Source organism: Bos taurus, chromosome 11 (genome assembly GCF_002263795.3).
Source record: "Bos taurus isolate L1 Dominette 01449 registration number 42190680 breed Hereford chromosome 11, ARS-UCD2.0, whole genome shotgun sequence".
NCBI lineage: Eukaryota > Metazoa > Chordata > Mammalia > Artiodactyla > Bovidae > Bos > Bos taurus.
Window position 1 is genome coordinate 38277817 of NC_037338.1, and position 21596 is coordinate 38299412.

At 38.9% G+C, this 21596-nt stretch overlaps 2 protein-coding genes across 13 annotated transcripts in view; one reads left to right on the top strand and one right to left on the bottom strand.

The window, feature by feature from the left end:
* The window catches only part of PPP4R3B (protein phosphatase 4 regulatory subunit 3B), a 52818-nt gene extending 34041 nt beyond the window's left edge, over positions 1-18777 (bottom strand). For 2 of the 3 annotated variants that reach the window (XM_005212614.5, XM_024998632.2), the window contains exons 1-3: positions 18298-18777; positions 16938-16993; positions 4270-4368 (exon numbers count right to left, since the gene is read on the bottom strand). In XM_005212614.5, the coding sequence (XP_005212671.2) occupies positions 4270-4368; positions 16938-16993; positions 18298-18439 (297 nt within the window). In that variant the 5' untranslated portion in view covers positions 18440-18777. The remainder of the gene's footprint in view (positions 1-4269; positions 4369-16937; positions 16994-18297) is intronic. The other variant, NM_001191150.3, reaches the window with a different exon arrangement.
* Positions 18569-21596, top strand: part of LOC107132925 (uncharacterized) — a 471858-nt gene continuing 468830 nt past the window's right edge. For 9 of the 10 annotated variants that reach the window (XR_009496428.1, XR_009496427.1, XR_001501312.3 and 6 more), the window contains exon 1: positions 18569-19164. Coding sequence is in view for 2 of the 10 variants with exons in the window: in XM_059891745.1 (XP_059747728.1) it covers positions 18569-19164 (596 nt within the window). In the remaining 8 variants the exon portion in view is untranslated. Of the gene's footprint in view, positions 19165-19433; positions 19540-21596 lie in introns of all 10 variants that reach the window. The other variant, XR_009496433.1, reaches the window with a different exon arrangement.

Below are 21596 nucleotides of genomic sequence, written 5' to 3' on the forward strand. Positions count from 1 at the left end.
AGCTTAGAATTTGACTTTTCATAAATTTTTCTAATTCCTAATCCAATCGTGTAATAATCTTCTATTCTCCACCTTAAAACACCCTGAATATCCTAAATAGACAAAGTTCCACAAATTTCCAAATTCACCAAAGCAACACATGAAAAAAGATCCAAGAACTTAAGAGTAAAAAGTAGACGGATATACTAATGCATGTGTATTTTTTTTGGAGGAATGACAGTATTTTTTTTACTTCTGAGTTTTCAACAGAATATCTGGACCTAGGGAGGATGACATATAAATTTAAGATACACTATAAGCAAGGTCATAAGAACAGTTCAGATAAAATGTCTTGGGATCATAAAAGCCACAGACGGCATTTGAAATTTTAAGAAATCTTAAATGGTAAGATTCAGAGGGAGAAAAAGGTAAGATTCAGAGGGAGAAAAAGGTATTCAAAGTGCAAGGGGAAAGAGCACAGAGCCAGAGAAATGAAAGCATAGGACATGCACACGGCAAACAGCAAAATTGGAAATGCAGAGTGAATGAAACCAGATCATGGAAAGTCAAGCTAAACATCTGGATGGTTCAGGGAAGTGAATGTGTAGCACTTGAGAAAGTTGACCTGGCATCAGCTGCATGAGATAAACTTGAAAATATAGGTAATAGATTGTTATTACAAAGGCTAAATGAACAACTGAATTTGGATTGTGATGTTGGGGCAGGTGAGGAATAGCTATAAAAGAGGAAAGGAATCGCAATGACCCTACAGTTTTAAACTTGTCATTAGGAAGATCATGGCTTCTTTAACCAACTGATGTGAGTTTGAGGTGTTTGAATATCCAGCTGACAACTAAACCTGTGGGGCTACTGTTGTTGTGTAGTTACTAAGTCATGTCTTTTTTGACCCCATGGACTGTAGTCCGCCAGGCTCCTCTGTCCACGGGATTTTCCAGGCAACAATACTGGAGTGGGTTGCCATTTCCTTCTTCAGGGGATCTTCCCGACCCAGGGACTGAACCTGCGTCTCCTGGTTGGCAAGCAGATTCTTAATAATTGAACCACGTGGGAAGCCCATGGGCCTACTACTCTGGAAAAATACAAGAGAAAATAGATATTTGGTATTAGGGTAATGGTTAAGCCCAGAACTCTAACAGAAACCAGAGAAAAGAGAAATGGAAGCCTGAGGGGAAGGAAGAAGAATCAGAGGTTACAAAGAACAAAAAAAAGGAAACCAGAGGAGTTAACTTACACTTCAAATGAACATGGTTTGCATAAGTTTAAAAATAAAAGCATAGCTCTGGAACCATTATTTTGGTTATAGCATGTTTATTTCTTTGTTATCTAGTATTAACCCTTACAAGCTTCCTCAATTCTCTCCTAAACGTAACTCTGATCTGTCAATTGCACACAAACCCAAGTGTCTATTTGGATGTCAATAGTGTTGTCCACTGGGCTTCCCTAGTAGCAGAGGTGGTAAAGCATCTGCTTGCAATGCAGGAGACCTGGGTTCGATCCCTGGGTCAGGAAGATCCCCTGGAAAAGGAAATGGCAACCCACTCCAGTATTCCTGCCTGGAGAATCCCATGCACAGAAGAGCCTGGTGGGCTACAATCCATGGGGTTGCAGAGTCAGACATGATTGAGCTACAAACACACAACAGTGCTGTCCACCAATTATTTCTGGTTCTGTCTCTGGTGGCACGTGAGTTCATTGATTCAATGAAGTTACACGGAGCTGTGTGACTTGCTTTGGCCAATAAAATGTGAACAAAAGTGCCATGTGTAACTTCTGGAAAGAGATTTTAAAAACCAGTGCCCCTGATTCATCACTTTTCTTTCCCACTTTGCAATAACCTTGGAAATATTAAAATGAATTCTCTTATCAACTTGGGCCCCCGAGTGACTCTGCTAAGCAAAGTTCCTTCCTCTCCAATATTGGTCAAACAGCATTAAGGGAAAAAAACCAAGCTTTTGTTGTGATAAGCCACTGAAATTTCAAGATTTTGTTATTACAACATAAACTGTCCTTAACATTCTTTAAGTCAGTCAACTTTATGCTGAAAAGGTTCATGGCGAGTCCACTATCAACAGGATTCTCAATGAAAATCTGTATTTCCCACACACCAATCACAGTCATTAGTGCCTTACAGTTACTGCTTTAAATTTTTTTCCTTTTCAACTGTCAAACACTATTTCTCCTTTAAGTTTCACAAAAGAGATCTTTTTCTCCAAGAGGCCACTGAGTATTCAACTTCCTCCAACATTCTTTTTTTCCATCTCACAACTTGTATCTTCACCCACTTCCTTCATCTGTTTCAAAGAAAACGTCCCTACCATTTTCTAAGGTTAAAAGTTCCATATGTAATTCTGACTGTGCTTTCTAAGAGCTCCATATATTATCAATTATCTGAGCTCCAGGTTTTTATAATTTCTTTTTTCCCAATGATTCTTTCTGTTCTATCATTCACCATTACCCTTAAGATACTTAGTGTTCCTTGAGCTATCAATCTTTTTCAGAGAGGAATTCTATTTTATCATTATAAGGAGTTAAGAAATGACCAGGAAATATGTTTTTTATTGAAATTGTTCTTTCAAAGTTAGGAATGACCTCCCAGAACTAAAACATAATGTATGGTTCTGTAGAATACCACACAGAATACCATCTATACTCAGAAACACGGATAGATTTTAAAAGCGCAGTACTGAGTTGTGTAGTAAAAAATTAACCTTGGGAGACCAGCAGAGTGGCCAAACATAACATTCCTTTCAAAGGTGGAAAAGTTTGGGTAAAAATCAATGACAAATAGGGAGAAGAAATGATAACAGAGGGCAAAGTAATGAATAAGTAGGTAATATAATGAGAGAAATCAAGTATTAACATGGGTGCCTTAAAAAAGCTCAGAGTAAGAGATGGTATTCTCTTAGTTCAATTATAACAGATGCCTGGAGGCTGAAGCTATATATTTACTAAGTCTACCACTGCTCCTGGGACTCAAAAAAGTTGAATGGAAGTCTGTAGGTCAACCAGACAGAACTGACACCACTCTGGGAGACACTGCCATACAATATGATGAACTGATGGACTAATTATTAATGACTGAGTGGGATTCTACTGGTTTGGCCAAAGAAGCTTGTTCTTTCTGTAACATCTTCTGGAAAAGCCAGAAATAACTTGGCCGACCCAACAGTAATGTGCCAGTATCCACTTTGGCTCTTACTTTTCAGATTATATATACTACCTAACATGGTATAACATTGCTACTGTTGACCAACTACCTTAAGTACATAAGTCTTATGATAATATTGATATTCATGATCAAATGTACTAAGGAGCATGTAATGTCAATAGAAAATGACTGACATGAAGAATAAATGGACTTACTAGCTATTAACATCAGCTAATTTCTATCCTCAAGAGTTCTCTTTAGAGTCGACCATAAGGTATTAAAACAGATTATAGTAGATGGAGGGAAATGATCAGTCAAAATAGTGCAAAAAAGTAAACCATGGTTTTATAAGACAGAATAGTTTTTTCTTTAAATCTATCCCTAGCCCAGAGTGGCTCCTCCAAATGTTAGGCATATTCATACCGATACTACTGTTTTGTCGCATATATGCTACACTAAATGTAGATGCTAAGGCAAATATGATCATTTTGGTGTAAGAGTCTCAGCCAAGGGCCAAAAGGTGATCTTTGCAGTAAAGGACTACTCTCGTCCCAAGAAAGGTTTGTGTGTGTGAAGTCGCTCAGTCGTGTCCAACTCTTTGTGACCCCATGGACTACAGGCCGCCAGGCTCTTCTCTCCATGGGATTCTCCAGGCAAGAATACTGGAGTGGATTGCCATTTACTTCTCCAGGGCATCTTCCCAACCCAGGGATCGAACCGGGGTCTCCTGCATTGCAGGCAGACACTTTATCCTCTGAGCCACCAGGGAAGACCTAAGAAAGGTTTGGTCCTTGTCTAATTCCTGAGAGGTAACCCCTAAGCACTCTGAATATCCTGTCTATTAGGAGTGGTTTTGTTTACCTGGGGGCCTTGTGCTATGGCAGATATATCATGCACATACATGTGTGGCTAACTATGGTTTATGGTAGAGATCCTGGACCACACAGTATCAGCTGAACATCTGGGAGTACTGGAAACTAGAGTCAGCCACATGGGCAGTCAGCCTTCTTATATGTTTGTTTTCTGTTTTATCTCTCCACATTTTAACATACCTCTTTTAGATACAATGGAAAAAAAAATCAAGAATGCATGCAAGTTAAATATTATTAAAATAACCTTACCTGACAAATTTTTTCCCAGATCTCATCACAGCCAGCTTTTTCCTGGAAACTTAGTGCCAGATCATAGTTTTCAGCTTCTGACCAAACAATTAATGTATCCTGTTTAAAAATAAAGATTTCTGTCATCACACCAGAAGAAATAACTACGAAGTATAAATAAAAATCAAGCGGACAGGAAACAGCAAAGCAATGCCCTCAGATAAGTGCAATTAATGTGCACTCGACTGACACCATATAATTGAATTTTGTTATCCTTTGTACTTTAGTATTATACTGGCAAAGAAATCATAGCTTTGACACTGAAAGTGTCAGTGAGCAATCTTCTGACACAAAAAATATTAAGATATGTTAGCAGGCTCATGTTACCAAGATAACATTTAATCAAAACGTTTGACTAGCACTCTTGGCCAAAGTATAGTATACACATTCAGATGTCTTTAATTATCTCTCTCCCAAAGGTTATGCTTTTGGGGAAAAACTGTCAACTCCCTTATTAAAAACTAAAGTTTGGTTTTAAATTAAAGCACAAGTATAAACACTAAAATCACTATGAGAACCTAAATGAAATGGACTTTTGAAGGATACATAATAATGGAAGTTTAATATGCCTAAAACTTTGAATTTCAAAAAAATGCCATTTGAGCTTATTCCAATTATCAAAACTATAATTTATGAAAACATATTAATTGTTCAGTTAACCAGTATTTATAAATATTATAGCCTCATATTAAAAAATATAAAACTAAAAGTGAGCCCCAAATTAATAAAGACAAAAATTTCAAAATGAAAACATTTCAGTACTTTGGTAGCTCTAACAAGAAAGTAAAAACTATCTTTTAATTAATCTAGGACTCAGATTAACACTTATTTGTTGTACACAGGTAAAAAGGACACTGAAAATCTGTGTTCTGGCTTCTTATTGGCCATGCTTCTTGGAAGGGATTATTTGCCATCGTGCTTGTATGCTCAACTGCTTCAGCCATGTCTGACTCTTTGCCCACCAGGCTCCTCTGCCTATGGGATTCTCCAGGCAAGAACACTGGAGTGGGTTGCCATGCCTCCTCGAAAGGATGTTCCTGACCCAGGGACTGAACCCTTCTCTTTTGTCTCCTGCACTGGCACAAGACTTCTTTACTGTTAGCACCACCGGAAAACCCCTTTATTTGAGCAAGCCACTCTTTAAAAAAAACCTTTAGTTGCTCCCATTATGTACAGAAGAGGTTCTGAAATCTTTTTTAAAAATCAAGAGAGCTCTTTTTATAATCAAAATTTTACTAAGAATCTCCATTAAAAAAAATGATAAAAACAAAGCTATTCTGGTTAAAGCATTAGGGCACCTGCAGAGGGTCCATGTTCTTTCCTCAGTTCCTGAGTTTCTTAGAGCTCAACAGATAAGCAGCTGCAGAAATAGTGATCTCCAAACTTTTAAAAACTGTGTGCCTCAAATTATTTACATATTATTTAAGAAATATAATATTAGTAGAGTCATACATACTTTATAAAACATTAATTTCATACTAAAACAGAAATTAAAAGGCTTATATAAAGCTTAAAAAGATAAGCATATTTTAAAAATGTTTAAACTGTAATGGCTCCATATTATTATTACTAAGAATTTTAAGACCCAATATAGTTAGGGCATAGTATATCCATAAATGACAGGAGATACAAATCCATATTTAATGCCATCCTTTTAGTAATTCTGAATTTGGGAGGGAGGGACAACTTTTTATACTACCTATTTTAATCATTGTTTTGGCTTTGTCACTTGGCCAACAGATTACACTGAGAGTGTAAATCTGTTTGACAACTATCTTGTTCACTTGCACTTTCATTACTGTCTTCAACCCATTTTAAGGCACACGCACATTTTTGTTAGGGTTATTTTAGTTGGAAAATATCTGTAAATATTTATCTGCATATACAGGCTATAACAACTCATAATAGGTGGGGAACAGTCTTCATGGAAATGTTATTCTTCTCTCAGAAAAGTGAAAATTGCTCAATCATGTCTGACTCTGCAACCCCATTCTCCAGGCCAGAATACTGGAGTGGGTAGCTTTTCCCTTCTCCAGATCTTCTCAGCCCAGGGCTCGAACCCAGGTTTCCTGCACTGCAGGCAGGTTCTCTACCAGCTGAGCCATCAGGGAAGCCCAAGAATACTGGAGTCGGTAGCCTATCCCTTCTCCAGTGGATCTTCCTGACCCAGGAATTGAACCGAGGTCTCCTGCACTGCAGGTGGATTCTTTAAAAGTTGAGCTACCAGGGAATCCCCTTCTCTCAGAATACTGTGCTTATTTTTGATTCTTCACCATGTGACTTCATTAAATATTAGCAAAATTCAATTTTTGATAAACAGGTTTCTTCTCCAATGATTCATACTGTGCATTCCATTTTGGAGATCACTAGTATAGCAGAATGAATGAAATTCAAAACCCTTTCTTTATCCAGGTATTTAATGCCCCTTCCATTTTGGTTCCAATCTATCTTCAGAGAAAAGTCCAAGTAAGCAACAAAGTCTGAATTAAAATGATGCAGTATCTTTCTTCTTAACCATTTTCTTTTGTTCTTTCTTTCCCATCCTTAACAGTAAACTCTTTATCCATAAGCCAATCAAAATCCCAGAAACTAAACAGGATTTATATTCAGGATCGTTTTCAATGCAAAGGGGACTGACCTCAGTTCAGTTGCCATCTCATCCTCTGTTGTCCCCTTCTCCTCCTGCCCCCAATCCCTCCCAGCATCAGAGTCTTTTCCAATGAGTCAACTCTTCGCATGAGGTGGCCAAAGTACTGGAGTTTCAGCTTTAGCATCATTCCTTCCAAAGAAATCCCAGGGCTGATCTCCTTCAGAATGGACTGGTTGGATCTCCTTGCAGTCCAAGGGACTCTCAAGAGTCTTCTCCAACACCACAGTTCAAAAGCATCAGCTGTCTTCACAGTCCAACTCTCACATCCATACATGACTACTGGAAAAACCATACCCTTCACTAGACGGACCTTTGTTGGCAAAGTAATGTCTCTGCTTTTGAATGTGCTATCTAGGTTGGTCAAACTTTCCTTCCAAGGAGTAAGCGTCTTTTAATTTCATGGCTGCAGTCACCATCTGCAGTGATTTTGGACTGACCTCAGGAGGTGGTAAAAAAATATAGATTCCCATGCTTCTCCCCTGGATACAGGTCTGGAGTAAGTCTAAGAATCCTTATTTTTAACAAGGATCTCAGGTAATTCTTTGGATAAGTCAAATTTGAGAACATGATCTAAGTACACCACCAGTTGGTTAATAGAGAAAAGGAAAATGCTGTCAGAGTAGACACCTTCCATCTCTATGTTGTTGTTATTCAGTCAAATGATGACAAAATCCATCTTTCCTTCCCTCTCTTCTCTGTATCTTACTGTCTTGGTAAAAAAAGTACCCGTTAAGAAGGACTGTTTAGAACTGCTTATTCCAAGGGTCAAATTGCTGGGTAAGGGAACATATATAGAGAGCCGGCACAAGAATATTTATACCAGAATGAAGTGTCAAATGCCACAGTTTCTTACATACCAAAAAGCCTAAATTGAGTCAAGCCCAATTTTTCATAGTAAAGTCTGTTTTCAATCACTGTACGTTGTGATCTTCCATTTTTTTCCTAATCAGTATGTGGCACTCGTTATCTTTGCGATGTTATTAATGTTTTGGTTTAAACCAAGGAAAGCATGCTGCTGCTGCTAAGTCACTTTAGTCATGTCCGACTCTGTGCGACCCCATAGACAGCAGCCTACCAGGCTCCCCAGTCCCTGGGATTCTCCAGGCAGGAACACTGGAGTGGGTTGCCATTTCCTTCTTCAATGATGAGAGTGAAAAGTGAAAGCGAAGCCGCTCAGTCGTGTCCAACTCACAGCTACCCCAGGGACTGCAGCACCAGGCTCCTCCATCCATGGGATTTTCCAGGCAAGAGTACTGGAGTGGGGTGCCATTGCCTTCTCCAAGGAAAGCATAGTTTTCCTCTATTAACTAAAACACTTAATCACCACTATATCCTTATGAAGTCAGATTTAAAATGAGCTTTAAAATTATATTTGGTCTGATTGTGTAAAAAGAAGAAGAAAAAATAAAGGTGATTATGTTCAAGCCCAGCATGGGAGTAAGACATGAGCTAGAGAAACCTGACAATTTAGCCTCTACTAACAGGTTTTCACAATGTTGTTTTATTATGAGAAATAGTTATTTAAAGTTTTATATATTAGAAATACATTCTTGAGCCAAATACTGTTTAAATCAGAGGTTCTTAATCCAGAGTCTACAGACACCTTAAAATTTTATCTAAAACCTGATACATAAGATCTTTTTTGGGGAAAGGGTCTCCAATTTTTATATATTTGCAAAGAAATCTGTGACACATTTTTAAAGGGTCTAACAAACCAATGAATTATGTTTCAGTTCTCTTCCTTGGTAATGATTCACTTCATTAACATGAATAAAATCTACTCATAAAATTTTTGAGATCCTACTGCTTGCCAGACTAAGCCCATCTTTGCTCCCAATGACTTTGACAAAATTGATACAGGAAGAGCTAAAGTTTTTCCAAAGGAATACTATTTTTTTCTAAAAAAGGAAAACAGGTTATTAGATTTACGAATTCAATTTTCAGGTTCAAAATCAGTGTGATGCCTGGAATCAGTGAGATTAACCAGAAAATGCAGCATGTAACTCTCTGTTGTTGTTTAGTCACTAATTCCTGTCCAACTCTTTTGTGACCCCATGGACTGTAGCCTGGCTCCTCTGTGCAGGATTTCCAGGCAAAAATACTGGAATGGGTTGCCATTTCCTTCTCCAGGGGATCTTCCTGACCCAGGGACTGAACCTGCATCCTTGCAATGGCTGGTGGATTCTTTATCAATGAGTCACCCGGGAAGCCCCTGCAGTTTGTAACAATAGTTGGCCTAAATGCTTTCTGAGATAGATTTCTAAAGCTATGCATAGTATTACATACAGTATGGTATAACATATAGTCCAAGACAGACATGATGACACTACTTGCAGTAGTAGGGTCTTATCGTCTCAAAATCTGACATATTTGGCATAATGGGAGTAACCCTGAACTAGATCGAGGACCTGGCGGCACCACCCACAGTTTCACTGTCCACTATTTCGATGACCTTCAGCTGAGTATTTAACTTCTTTGATTGTCTTTTCTTACTGGAAAAGAGGAAAATGCTGCCTACAGAAGGATTATTATTAGATGACGATGAATACAGTTATCTTACTGTGCATATGTCAAGTACTGTGCTAAATCAATTTTCATATATTAATTCAAAACAATTACATGAGTCAGGTAGTATCCCCACTTAAAAAGTGAGGTTCAGAGAAAATTTGCTCAAAATCATAGATAGAAATAATGGAATTAAAAACAGTTAAAGAGTATCCATGAAACTCTAAACCCATGTTTCTATCACTATGCCCCCCAAGAAATGTGAACAAATTCTAAAAGACGGCAAAATGAACTTGCTTCCCAAGCGTCTCTCCTGTGGCATTGTAAGAAACAAGTGAAGTTAAAGTGTCAGTTGCTCAGTTGTGTCTGACTCTCTGTGACCCCAGGGAGTTGGGCCTGCCAGGCTCCTCTGTCCACAGAACTCTCCAGGGAAGAATTCTGGAGTAGGTTGCCATTTCCTTCTCCAGAGGATCTTCCCAAACCAGGGACTGAACCTGCATTGCCAGCAGTTTCTTTGAGCCACCAGTGAAGAAAGGAAATAAAATAAATAAAAAGGACCCTAAACAATAATGACCTCTCCATATGATATCCAGATTCCTCCTTGGTTCCATTCCAGACCACTACCCAATCACTGTGCCTCATGTTTCCTACATAATCATTCATGTCCTCTACTTATGCACTTGATTTACAGTTCAAAGTGCAGACTAGATTCTACTCATTACAAATTCATGCAGCTATTTTAATGCAGCATTCAAAATTTTATCAACCTCTTTCCCTCTCACATACTCATTAGTTCATTCCTCATAATGGTTCTTAGGCTAAACCTCAACATCCTCAATTTTATTGGATTATTTTGCCAATTCAGATACATACAATAAGATTATTTTCATTTCTACCTTCATTTCAGTGGACATTCTAACCAAAATGTAGAATATTCTCAATCTTTCTCTTTAAAGGATAAGGAACAGCATTTGCTGCCTGACTGGCCCTTCTTTCCTTACCAATTATATTTTCCCTTGGTTTGAAGACAACATATTTTCCTGATGCTCTATTCTTTCCAATTGCTTATTCTTTCTTCTTCACTGTTATCTTCCTTATTCCTGATTACAAACATCTAATCCTGCAGTATGCCCTGTCAATTCTATCTTCACATATATTCAAATCTAACCACCCCTCCTCTTTCCATCTCTACTGCCATTATCCTAACTAGATTCAACATTCTCTCTAGCTTACTAGACTCTGCTGCACTCTCTCAACCAGTCTCCCATTTATTGCTTGTCTTCAATTATACAGACTGATGTTACTATTTTGCATCATGTCATTTCTATGCTGAAAACTCAAGAGCTTTCAACCGCACTTTAAAAATTCAAATTAATCATAGTAACCAAACCACAAATAGCTCTCAAACAAGTATTACTGGATGAATGAGTAAATGTCGACAGTTTAACAAGACTCAGCCTTAAGCTCTGTTCTTTTCTCTATACCTACTCTCTCAAAGGTAATCTCTTGTAGATAAAAATAACATTCAATGATTCTCAAATCAGAATCTCCTACACCAAACTCTTACTCTATCTCTAATCCCAGAGTGTCCAATTTTCAGACCTATTCATTTTACTCACATCAAAGCCTAAATGAAAATAAGGCACAGAACAAAATGCAGTTTGCTACCACTCATGCCAATAAAAGGGAGAATTTTATGTAGATGATTGCATGCATATTTGTTTCGGTTCAGTTCAGTCGCTCAGTCGTGTCCGACTCTGTGACCCCAAAATTGCAGCACGCCAGGCCTCCCTGTCCATCACCAACTCCCGGAGTTCACTCAAACTCATGTGCATCGAGTCAGTGATGCCATCCAGCCATCTCATCCTGTTGTCCCCTTCTCGTCCTGCCCCCAATCCCTCTCAGCATCAGAGTCTTTTCCAATGAGTCAACTCTTCGCATGAGGTGGCCAAAGTAATGGAGTTTCAGCTTTAGCATCATTCCTTCCAAAGAACACCCAGGGTTGATCTCCTTTAGGATTGACTGGTTGGATCTCCTTGCAGTCCAAGGGACTCTCAAGAGTCTTCTCCAACACCACAGTTCAAAACCATCAATTCTTCGGCGCTCAGCTTTCTTCACAGTCCAACTCTCACATCCATACATGACCACTGGAAAAACCATACCCTTCACTAGACGGACCTCTGTTGGCAAAGTAATGTCTCTGCTTTTGAATGTGCTATCTAGGTTGGTCATAACTTTTCTTCCAAGGAGTAAGCGTCCTTTAATTTCATGGCTGCAGTCACCATCTGCAGTGATTTTGGAGCCCCAAAAAATAAAGTCTGACACTGTTTTCACATCTATTTCCCATGAAGTGATAGGACCAGATGCCATGATCTTCGTTTTCGTTTAAGCCAACTTTTTCACTCTCCTCTTTCACTTTGATCAAGAGGCTTTTGAGTTCCTCTTCACTTTCTGCCATAAGGGTGATGTCATCTGCATATCTGAGGTTTTTGATATTTCTCCCGGCAATCTTGATTCCAGCTTGTGCGTGTTCCAGCCCAGCATTTCTCATGATGTACTCTGCATATAAATAAGCAGGGTGACAATATACAGCCTTGACGTACTCCTTTTCCTATTTGGAACCAGTCTGTTGTTCTATGTCCAGTTCTAACTGTTGCTTCCTGACATGCATACAGGTTTCTCAAGAGGCAGGTCAGGTGGTCTGGTATTCCCATCTCTTGAAGAATTTTCCACAGTTTATTGTGATCTACACAGTCAAAGGCTTTGGCATAGTCAATAAAGCAGAAGTGGATGTTTTTCTGGAACTCTCTTGCTTTTTCCATGATCCAGCGGATGTTGGCAATTTGATTTCTCGTTCCTCTGCGTTTTCTAAAACCAGCTTGAACATCTGAAAGTTCACAGTTCACATATTGCTGAAGCCTGGCTTGGAGAATTTTGAGCATTACTTTACTAGAGTGTGAGATGAATGCAATTGTGCGCTAGTTTGAGCATTCTTTGGCATTGCCTTTCTTTGTTTACATATGCATAAAACCTCTAGCAAGATACACAAGAACTGGTAACACTGGTGGCCTCTAGTAAAGGAAACTGTATGGACAGAATCCAGAGTAGGAGGACTTCAAAGATACTTTCTTATTTTTAACAACATGAATGTATTACCTATTCAAAATAAAAAACATTAAGAAAAAATAAGCACATAACCATATGATAAATGTAAACCAGCTTTCTTCTCAACTTCCCAGTTTCTGGAGAGAACCATCATTTTCATGTCCCCAGAACTCAACACGAGTAACCTTTGATTCTCTTTAAAAAAAAAAAAAAATTTGTGTGGTAAAAATATTTTAATTGGAGGATAATTACTTTATGATGTTGTGTTGATTTCTGCCATACAAAAATGTGAATCAGTTAGTTCTCTTCCATATTTAATTATTACTCAAATTTTCCAGCATTTTTTTGAAAATATACTGAAGTTCTGTTTCTTCTTTTCTAATTCCACTTACTACACTTGAACAGACTTTCATTTTCTTGATCTTAATTACTGCAAAGGTCTTGCTACCTAAAGCTCTTCTGTTTCCCTCCCTGCCCTCAATTCAATATTCATAACATTGCCACACTGGGTTCCTAAACAGAGTATTACTTTCACGTTAGGCTCCTACTCAAGAATCTATAATGGCTCCCTTTTGTTTAGCAAACCAAGCTCTCAAATAAGAAACCTCTGCTGCAAAGAGGCTTAATAAATACCTTTTGTGTCCGGTGTACTATTTCCTTCCCTATCACACCTCCTTTAGCAGACACCACCAAGGAGGAGTGAAGATTTCTTCAACGATTCTGGCTCAAATCAGTCTCTCCTTCCCCTTATTTTCTACCGCTCAAGTCTCTGGAATAGTTACTTTTCATAGTATTTTGTGTTGGTGCATACCAGCTATATAACCTCAGTTAAAAAACTTAAAACTTTCTGTGCCTTAGTTGCCTTATCTGTGAAATGCTTTCAAGGGCTCTCAAGAAGGACTGGGTTAAAGCATTTTATTAGCTATTGTATTATAATTCTGTAATTGTTTCACTTGTTGTGTCTTGTCTCCCAATAAGACCCAGGACGAAGACTTCTTTATACATCTCTCCCAAACCCAATTAACACAAAATTATGTTCAATATACAAAGCATACACCCTGTAAGTCTGCTTCTGATTTAGTCAAGATCAAGTGAAACTGATTCTAAATAACATAATTTTGACACAGGTATCAGGCACTCTATTTTGTGTCACGCTGTATAATCACTGTCTTTTCCTTCTAATGTATTTAAACACTTTACAAGTTTATGTGCTACTTAAGGTTAAGTATATCTTCTTCCCATTAACTACTTCAATATTGCCCATAGTAAGCAAAGAAAGTGAATCAGTGATTTCTTAGAGTCATCTGACATTAAACTCAACTCATTCTAACTCATTTTGAGCCCATAATTCAGTACTTAGCTCATTTTAGAACTGTAATGTTAAAAGAATGTTAAATATTCCTCTGTATTTAATCAATGTACTTTAATGTAGCAAAATATCCTGTAACTATGAATGTCTCATTAACTCACTGAAAATATTTCTTTTTTAATTAAAAATCCACTAATGGAGGACTTCCTTGGTAGTCTCATGGTTAAAATTCTACACTTCTAACTCAGGGAGCATGGGTTTGATCCCTGGTCACAGAGAACTAAGATTCCACATGCCACAAAGCATAGCCCAAAACATAAAAATACCAAAAATTCCCACTAATGATCAATATATTTCATATAAATTTTGGAAATAAGGGGCTTCCCACATGGCGCTAGAGGTAAAGAGCCCGCCTGCCAATGCAGGAGATATTAAGAGACATGGGTTTGATCCCTGGGTCAGGAAGATCCCCTGGAGGAGGGCACAGCAACCCACTCCAGTATTCTTGCCTGGAGAATCCAATGGACAGAGAAGCCAGGGAGGCTACAGTCCACGGGATTGCAAAGAGTCGGACACGACTGAAGCAACTTAGCAAGCACACAATTTTCTAGGCTAATTTATTGAATATGCAAATGATAACATTAAAAAAAAGATAATTCTAATGAACATAGAAAAATATTAATGTGCTTGGAAATCCCAATTTGTATAACTTGGTAAAAAGGCAAATGAAACAAGATCTGGTGAAACAAACAAACATAACATAACCCTTATATAGTTCTTTGATTTCTATTAGAAAAGTATAGTTAATTTAAACAAATATAAAGATAATTAAACAACTGACCCCATCTACATAGGTTTTTCATTCTTATAAACAAAGCTTTTCCAGAATATTCTTACTGCTTAAGAGTTCTTAAGCTTTATTAGTAAAAGTACTAAATTATTAGTACTTTAATGTTATTTAGTAAAATTAAATTTTCAATGAGGGAAAATATTTTTTAAAAAGTCCTAATGGTATATTATTTAAGTGTGATTAATTACAAAAACTACTCCCCTAATGGCATTAAAAAAATTTTTTTTAAGTAAAGATCTCTCTCCTGCATTATTTAAATTTGCTAGCAGAGTAACAAGACACACAAAATTATGTCCCAAAGTTTCTAAAAATACTCACAGAACCATTGCGTAATTCTGAACTAATGATGATGGATTATTTTATACACAAACCTCCACCATAAGGGGATCTTTCCAGTTAAAACAACTAAAGGATTTTATATACAATTTGAAAAGACTCCATAATATAACTAATTTGTAGGGAGTCATACTTAAGAAAATACTTTGAGAATTTTATATTTATGCAGATGGAAAAGAAAATGATTACAAAATATTAGTATGTGTTTCCCCACGAAGAAAGCAAGCAAACAAACAAAAAAATAAACTGAAAGTGGCTATCTGGTGTAAGTCAATATAAAGACAGAGAATAACCATCTGACTAGCTGACTTAAAAGAAATATCTTCAGGGTTCAACACAGAACAAATGTTTGATTCTCTATCAAAAAACAAACAGTGTTTTATAAGCAGAAAAAAACTATTACTTGAATATTAAAAATTCAAAAATATGTCAAATTACTGATTAAGAATGTATTGTATACACAAAATAATTGTTTTAACAGTAAGACTTTTACTAACAATGCACTGTGTAATAGACACATAATTTCATTTCTCCAACTGTAAAGTATTTGTTTCTGAGCATCAAAATTTTCACTGATCTTGAAGAGAGTAGGCACTGATGATATAAATATAATGATCTTTTCCTTCAAATTATTTATTTTTTCCTTGAAAAACCTCTGCCGTATTCACTTTACACACTGCACACACACACACAAATTACACTGGAAAATTATCTTTTCCTCCAAAAATCTCTGCCATATTCACTTTACACATCACACTAAAAATCAGTAATAATCCAAATTTCTAACGACAGGTGTATATCATATATCATATATCATACAGTGTTTTTAAAAAAAGCCCAACTAGATCTGCATTGTTAACATGAACAAATCTTCAAAATAGCGCTGAGTGAAAAATGAAAGCTGCAGAGTACATGTAAGAATAGGAGATCAACTGTGCAAAGTTTAAAACAAACAAAAGACTACATATTATTTATGGATACATACATATGCAGAAAAGGTATAAAAGCATGTACAGAAATAATACACATCAATTTCAGAATAGTGGTCACCTATAGGGAGGATGGAGAATGGATAGAATGAAATGGGTACAAAGAGAGTTTTAATTCTATCCACAATGTTCAACACTACAAAAAGGTTTGAAACAGATATGGTAAAATGTTAACATTGTTAAATTTGGAGGTGTTACACAGACGCTCATTATATTATTCTCTATACTTTTCAATTTTGAAATTTTTCATAATAAAAAAGAAAACATTCACAGAATAAAGGGAAGGTTGAATCACTGCTGCCACTTCCAGATTAGATGATTAGGCACACTAATACACAACACAGATTTTCTTTTACCAGATAAGACAATAAATATTAACAGATAACATTACATAATAAGCAGTGTACACTTTCATAAAATATTCATTGGTTATTATATTAAAAATATACAACAATTAAAGAACAGGATGTTAAGAGGTTCTACTTCAAAAGTTTTACCCCTATGAGTCAAAGGATCTACTTTCACACCACAAACAGGCTTTCCTTGCTTTAAAGAGTACTCCTATGAATTTTCTTTTATGCCATTTCCTTTAACTGTGATTGAGAATAAAGGGCTTAGTGTACAGTGTATAGAAGATACCTGGTAAGTAAGACTAATGAATACATCGTATTCTACTAAAAACTAACAGTGGCTCAATTTAAAGATAACACATTACTGCCAGTACAAAAGCTTTCACTTTTAATCTGCAAGGAAAATACACAGAGTATGTAACTTTGTTTACCAAATTTTTTTTTCTTGTCAGGAAAGCTTTCTCATTCTTTGTCTGATTAATACTTCCTTGATCACAGATGAAGTCTTTCAAATTAAAGATAAACAACTACTTGCCTGCTGTTTTTGATATGCAGTGTTTGGATTTATCTTTGATTCCAAGAGTAGTGATCCTGAAAGTTAAAAAAATAATATTTATAAGTTTCAACTTATAAAACCCTGAATAAAACATCAGAATACACATTAAAAACACAACTTTTTTCTTCCCGCGGCAAGACATCTGAAGTCATCAAATTTACTCCAGTTTATATTTTTCTCTCAAGATCTGGACTTTGCATTAGAACATATCATTCTATCCCCATAATACTCTTTAGGGAAAAAAAATCCATCTAAGACCAACATTCAGACCAAGAATATACAGAGACTAGATGACTTATAGTTTTATTGAAAGGAAAACTTTTAAGGTCTAAATGACCACCTGAAACCAAATTCTTTTTAACAAAGTTATTTTTATTGCATTTCCAGTTTAACAAATAAAACAAATTACAAAGTACCACAACAGGGATCTAAATACTTTGCACACAAATTACAGAACTGCATTTATCCTTTTCTCTTTAAGAACAAAAGGCCATCTCATGTAAAAATAAATGTCTATGATTACTTTAAAAAAAAGGTGCAAGAGTACAAGATGTGTCGAAAATAAACCGGACTATTATTCTTTTATCTGCACGTTATCAGCTGCTCAAATCCAGCGATCAGATTACAGTGAGGAAGGTGTTCTCATTAAGGCTGTACATTTTATCATTTAAAAAAATTTCACATTAGACTCGTACAATAAATCAAGGAATACGAGTTTACAGTCTGGTCTGCTGTCCTAACTTGTTTAAGTTGTAAAGTATTCACTTGTTCACAGCACCCTCTACAAAGATAGCCTGGAGGGATCCCAGTCTGAAGATGTATGTGCTTGTAAGTGCATGTATCGTGGCAACAATCTGCAATAACTCCAGGAAAAAGGCGTCTTTTGGTTTTCCCCAGCACCTGTCTACTGTGACAACTGGAGCTTGTTAATAAAATCAGTTTTTTAAAAAAGAGTGAAGTTTCACTAAATTTTTTGTACCAGAGATATAATGTGTAAGAAAATAAAAGGGGACGGGGAGGGTCAGGAGAGCACTAAATTGTTTTTCATTACTTCCTCCCTTCCCTCCCACACTCTCCCCGCTTCTTTAAGAGGCCAGACTGCAGAGAAAGGGCTCAAGTGTCTCAATAAGGCTAGCAAGAGGAGGAACACAGACTCGGCGTCCGACTAAGGGTAAATCCCGACAAAGTAGTTTGTTTTTACCTTACTGAAGTGAAGACACAAAATTCAATGCGCCGTTCCAAGTGGCTGGCAGTAACAGTACTCGGCTCAGGGCCTAAACCCCAGGCTGTGCCCAAACCGTAGGCATTGTCCCCTATCCTACGGTTCCAATAACCTTACCGTCGGACTCTGCCCGAACCAGCAGCGACATTCCCTTGAGCTCCTCCACATAGATAGAGGAGACGTGCCCGGTGCCTCGGTCGTCCCATTGCCGGTCTTCGTTCAGGGTATAGACCTTCACTCGCCGCCGCGTATCCGACATGGTGACTGCGGTCCCCACTGTTCCAGCCGCCGCCTCCTTGCTCACCTCCTTTACGCCCCTCACTCTTGAGAGACGGTAGCGGCGGTGGCGGCAGCGGCGGCGGCGGCTCCGGAGAGGCCCGAGTTCACCATGGCTCCCAGGTTCAGCCGCGGGAAAGGGCAACAGGAGCCACTGAGACCTTGCCGCCCAGATTCCCAGTTACCTCTCACTTCACCCCCGAACGCACCCACCCTCCCCACCCTTTACCCCCCAGAGCTCGCTCGCTCTCCCGCCGCCGCCGCCACCGCCGTCGCGGTAACTACTAAAGACCCGCCATCTTGTAACCCGATTCTCTCTGCCTTTCTCTTCCTCCTCCAGCAGGTTCGCACGGGCTGTCCTAGCAGGGGCTACGGCGGCCGACGAGTCCAACGTGTGACGCCTCCGTTTCTGCACGCGCTACCCGCGTTGGCCGTGCTCAGTATTCTCGCGAGGAGGGGTAGTGGAGTAAGATGGGTGGGTCTAAGTGCGACTTCCTCCTCTCTCGGCTCCGCCTGCAGGCGTGGGCTCTCGCCAGGTGGGCGGTTCTCGCGAGCTTCGGGTTTCCGCTGGTGCCGCGAGACTCTTCTCCGGACTGGCGGCGAGAGCGGAGTTGTGGTTTCGGCTTCTGGCGGTTTGTTGGGGCTGCGCCCGGCGTGTAAGGAGCCGTGGGATCCAGCTCTGTGGAAAAAACGAAGCAAGTCTGGGAGGTACGCATCCTTGGACGGGACTCACCGTGAGCAGAAGGGAAGGAAATGTGCTCACACTCCATAATGGAAGCTCGCCCTTTCAGCCTGTGAGAGAAAAATAGTTTAAACCTCTTTCTGTGAAGACGTTAGCCCTTTAATGGGACTCGAAACCCACTAAAACTCGCTAAGGAGTCTGCTACAGTTAAGCATCTCCTCAGGAAGTGTTCTGTGGATCTCCAGGAGATTATAACATCGTACAAAAGTGCATTGACAATTTATTTCTCGTTCAGGCGTTTTACCGTCAAGCTTTTGGTGGCTGGCATACTTTCCGCTTCTTGAAAACAGTGTCCTTCCTGCGTCGGTAACCTCGGAACATAAGTCTTCAGATAAGTTTAGGCAAGTGGCGGGGAACTACCTTCCTAACACATCTAAGAGCACTGTTTCCATATCTTTGAGTGTCTCTTGCTGGCATTTCTAGCGTTCTCTCTCGGGAGGTCTTCCGAGCTGAATAAGCGAGGGAGCAATTCTCTGGGCGTTCGCGTCGGTTGTCACACATCACATTGTCAGACACTGCGCGGTAGATACGAGCCGTGCGCTGTATTGTTTGTCAGTCGCTGTTCGTTCTTGGTAGATTCTTTTTGTTTGTTTTTAAAGAGAGTTCCAGCTTGTTCTGCCGCCAGCTCTTAACAACCCTTTAGTCTGAAGGGTGAAAATCGAGCGAGATGGACAGGTTTTACCCTGCGGCGCATCTTGGGAGTTGTAGTTATTCCTTACCAATGATGTTGTCAAAACGTGCTTCTCTTTTTACCAAATCTTGTGCGTAAACCCAGCATACGAACTGACACGTGACATGCATACACAGAGTAAGCTCCTGATGAAAAATTCTCATTTCAAAATCTGGTTACATAGGGATTTCTTTTACTCTAAAGAGAACCTACCAAAATACACTTGAATTTAAGTAGTTGTATATGTTGGGGATTTCCTAGGTGGCGCTGGGGTAAAGAATTGCAGGAGACGAGATGCAGGTTCGATTCCTGGGTGGGGAAGATCCTGTGGAGAAGGAAATGGCAACCCACTCTAGTATTCTTGCCCGGGAAAACTCCGGGAACAGAGAAGCCTGGTTGGCTACAGTCCATGGGGTCACAGAAGAGTCTGAAATGACAGTGACTGAGCACAGATGCGTGCAATATATGTAGCAAAAGAGCACATTAATTGCCGTGACTAATGTGCACAAAATACAAAATGCATTTTGAGCCCGGAGAAAATAATATCTCTATCTCAGGTCAGAGAAGGCTTCACACCGGTAACTTTTGGACCTGATGTTAGAGGATCCCTGAGTGGAAGTTTGGCTTGAAAGGTGTTTAAGGCTGTGAGGACCAGGTAAACAAAGTCATAATGTGTTACTGGCCTAAAAGAATTTATGAGCAGATTATGTACTGAGAATGAGAACTATATAGAAGTCACTTTGACACCATATGTTAAGAGCTTAATATCCTATAAAGAAGATCTAATTGGAAAAAATTAAAATCACAGGAGTCATTTCCTGTATTTAGTCAGTATTCAGCAAACACTCATTGAGTGTATACTATGTGCTAGACACTGTTCCATTCAGTGAATACATAGAAAAAAATTCCTCTTTTCATGGCGCTTCCATTCTAGTGTTGTTTAGTCCCTCAGTTGTGTCCAACTGTTTGCAACTCCATCAACTGTAGCCCGCCAGGTTCCTCTGACCATGGGATTTCCCAGGCAAGAATGCTGGAGTAGGATGCCATTTCCTTCACCAGGAGATCTTACCGAACCAGGGATCAAACCCGTGTCCTCTGCATTACAGGTGGATTCTTCACCACTGAGCTACAAGGGAAGCCCACATTCTAGTGTAGGAAGACAATAAACAAATCTATGCTAGATACTGGTAAATGTTATGACCAAAGGAAAAAAAAAATTGATTAGCAGACAGAGAGTGAGTTTGGGAAGGGTAATAATGTTCGTTGAGGGAGGCTTCTGAGGGGAGGCAGTCTGCTATGCATAAATCCCTGGGGGCAGAGAGAGCCAGAAAACAGCAACTCCAAGTACAAAGCCTTGAGGCTGTAGCATGCTGAGTGAGAGGGATAGCAAGGAAACCAGTGTGACTGGAGTGGAGTGAGAAAGGGAGGAAGTGGTGGGAAGTAAAGTTGGGAGTGGGAGAGAGGCCGTTTTGGGGGCCTCGGATTTTACTTTGAATGAGTTGCAAATTCACTGGGGAGTTTTGAACTAAGGAATGAAATGATCTCAGCAGTGTTTCAAAGCATCGCTTCCATCTTTCCTATAGTATCCCTTTTCTGCTATACTCCCCAAGATCTGAAATAAGGGAACAGAGAAATAGGGAACAGAGTTAAACCCTCGGGACTCATCTCTGACCCTTGCTGGATCCTCTGGCCCAGGTTCTGTTTCTTTCTTGTTCTAGGTCACAGGGG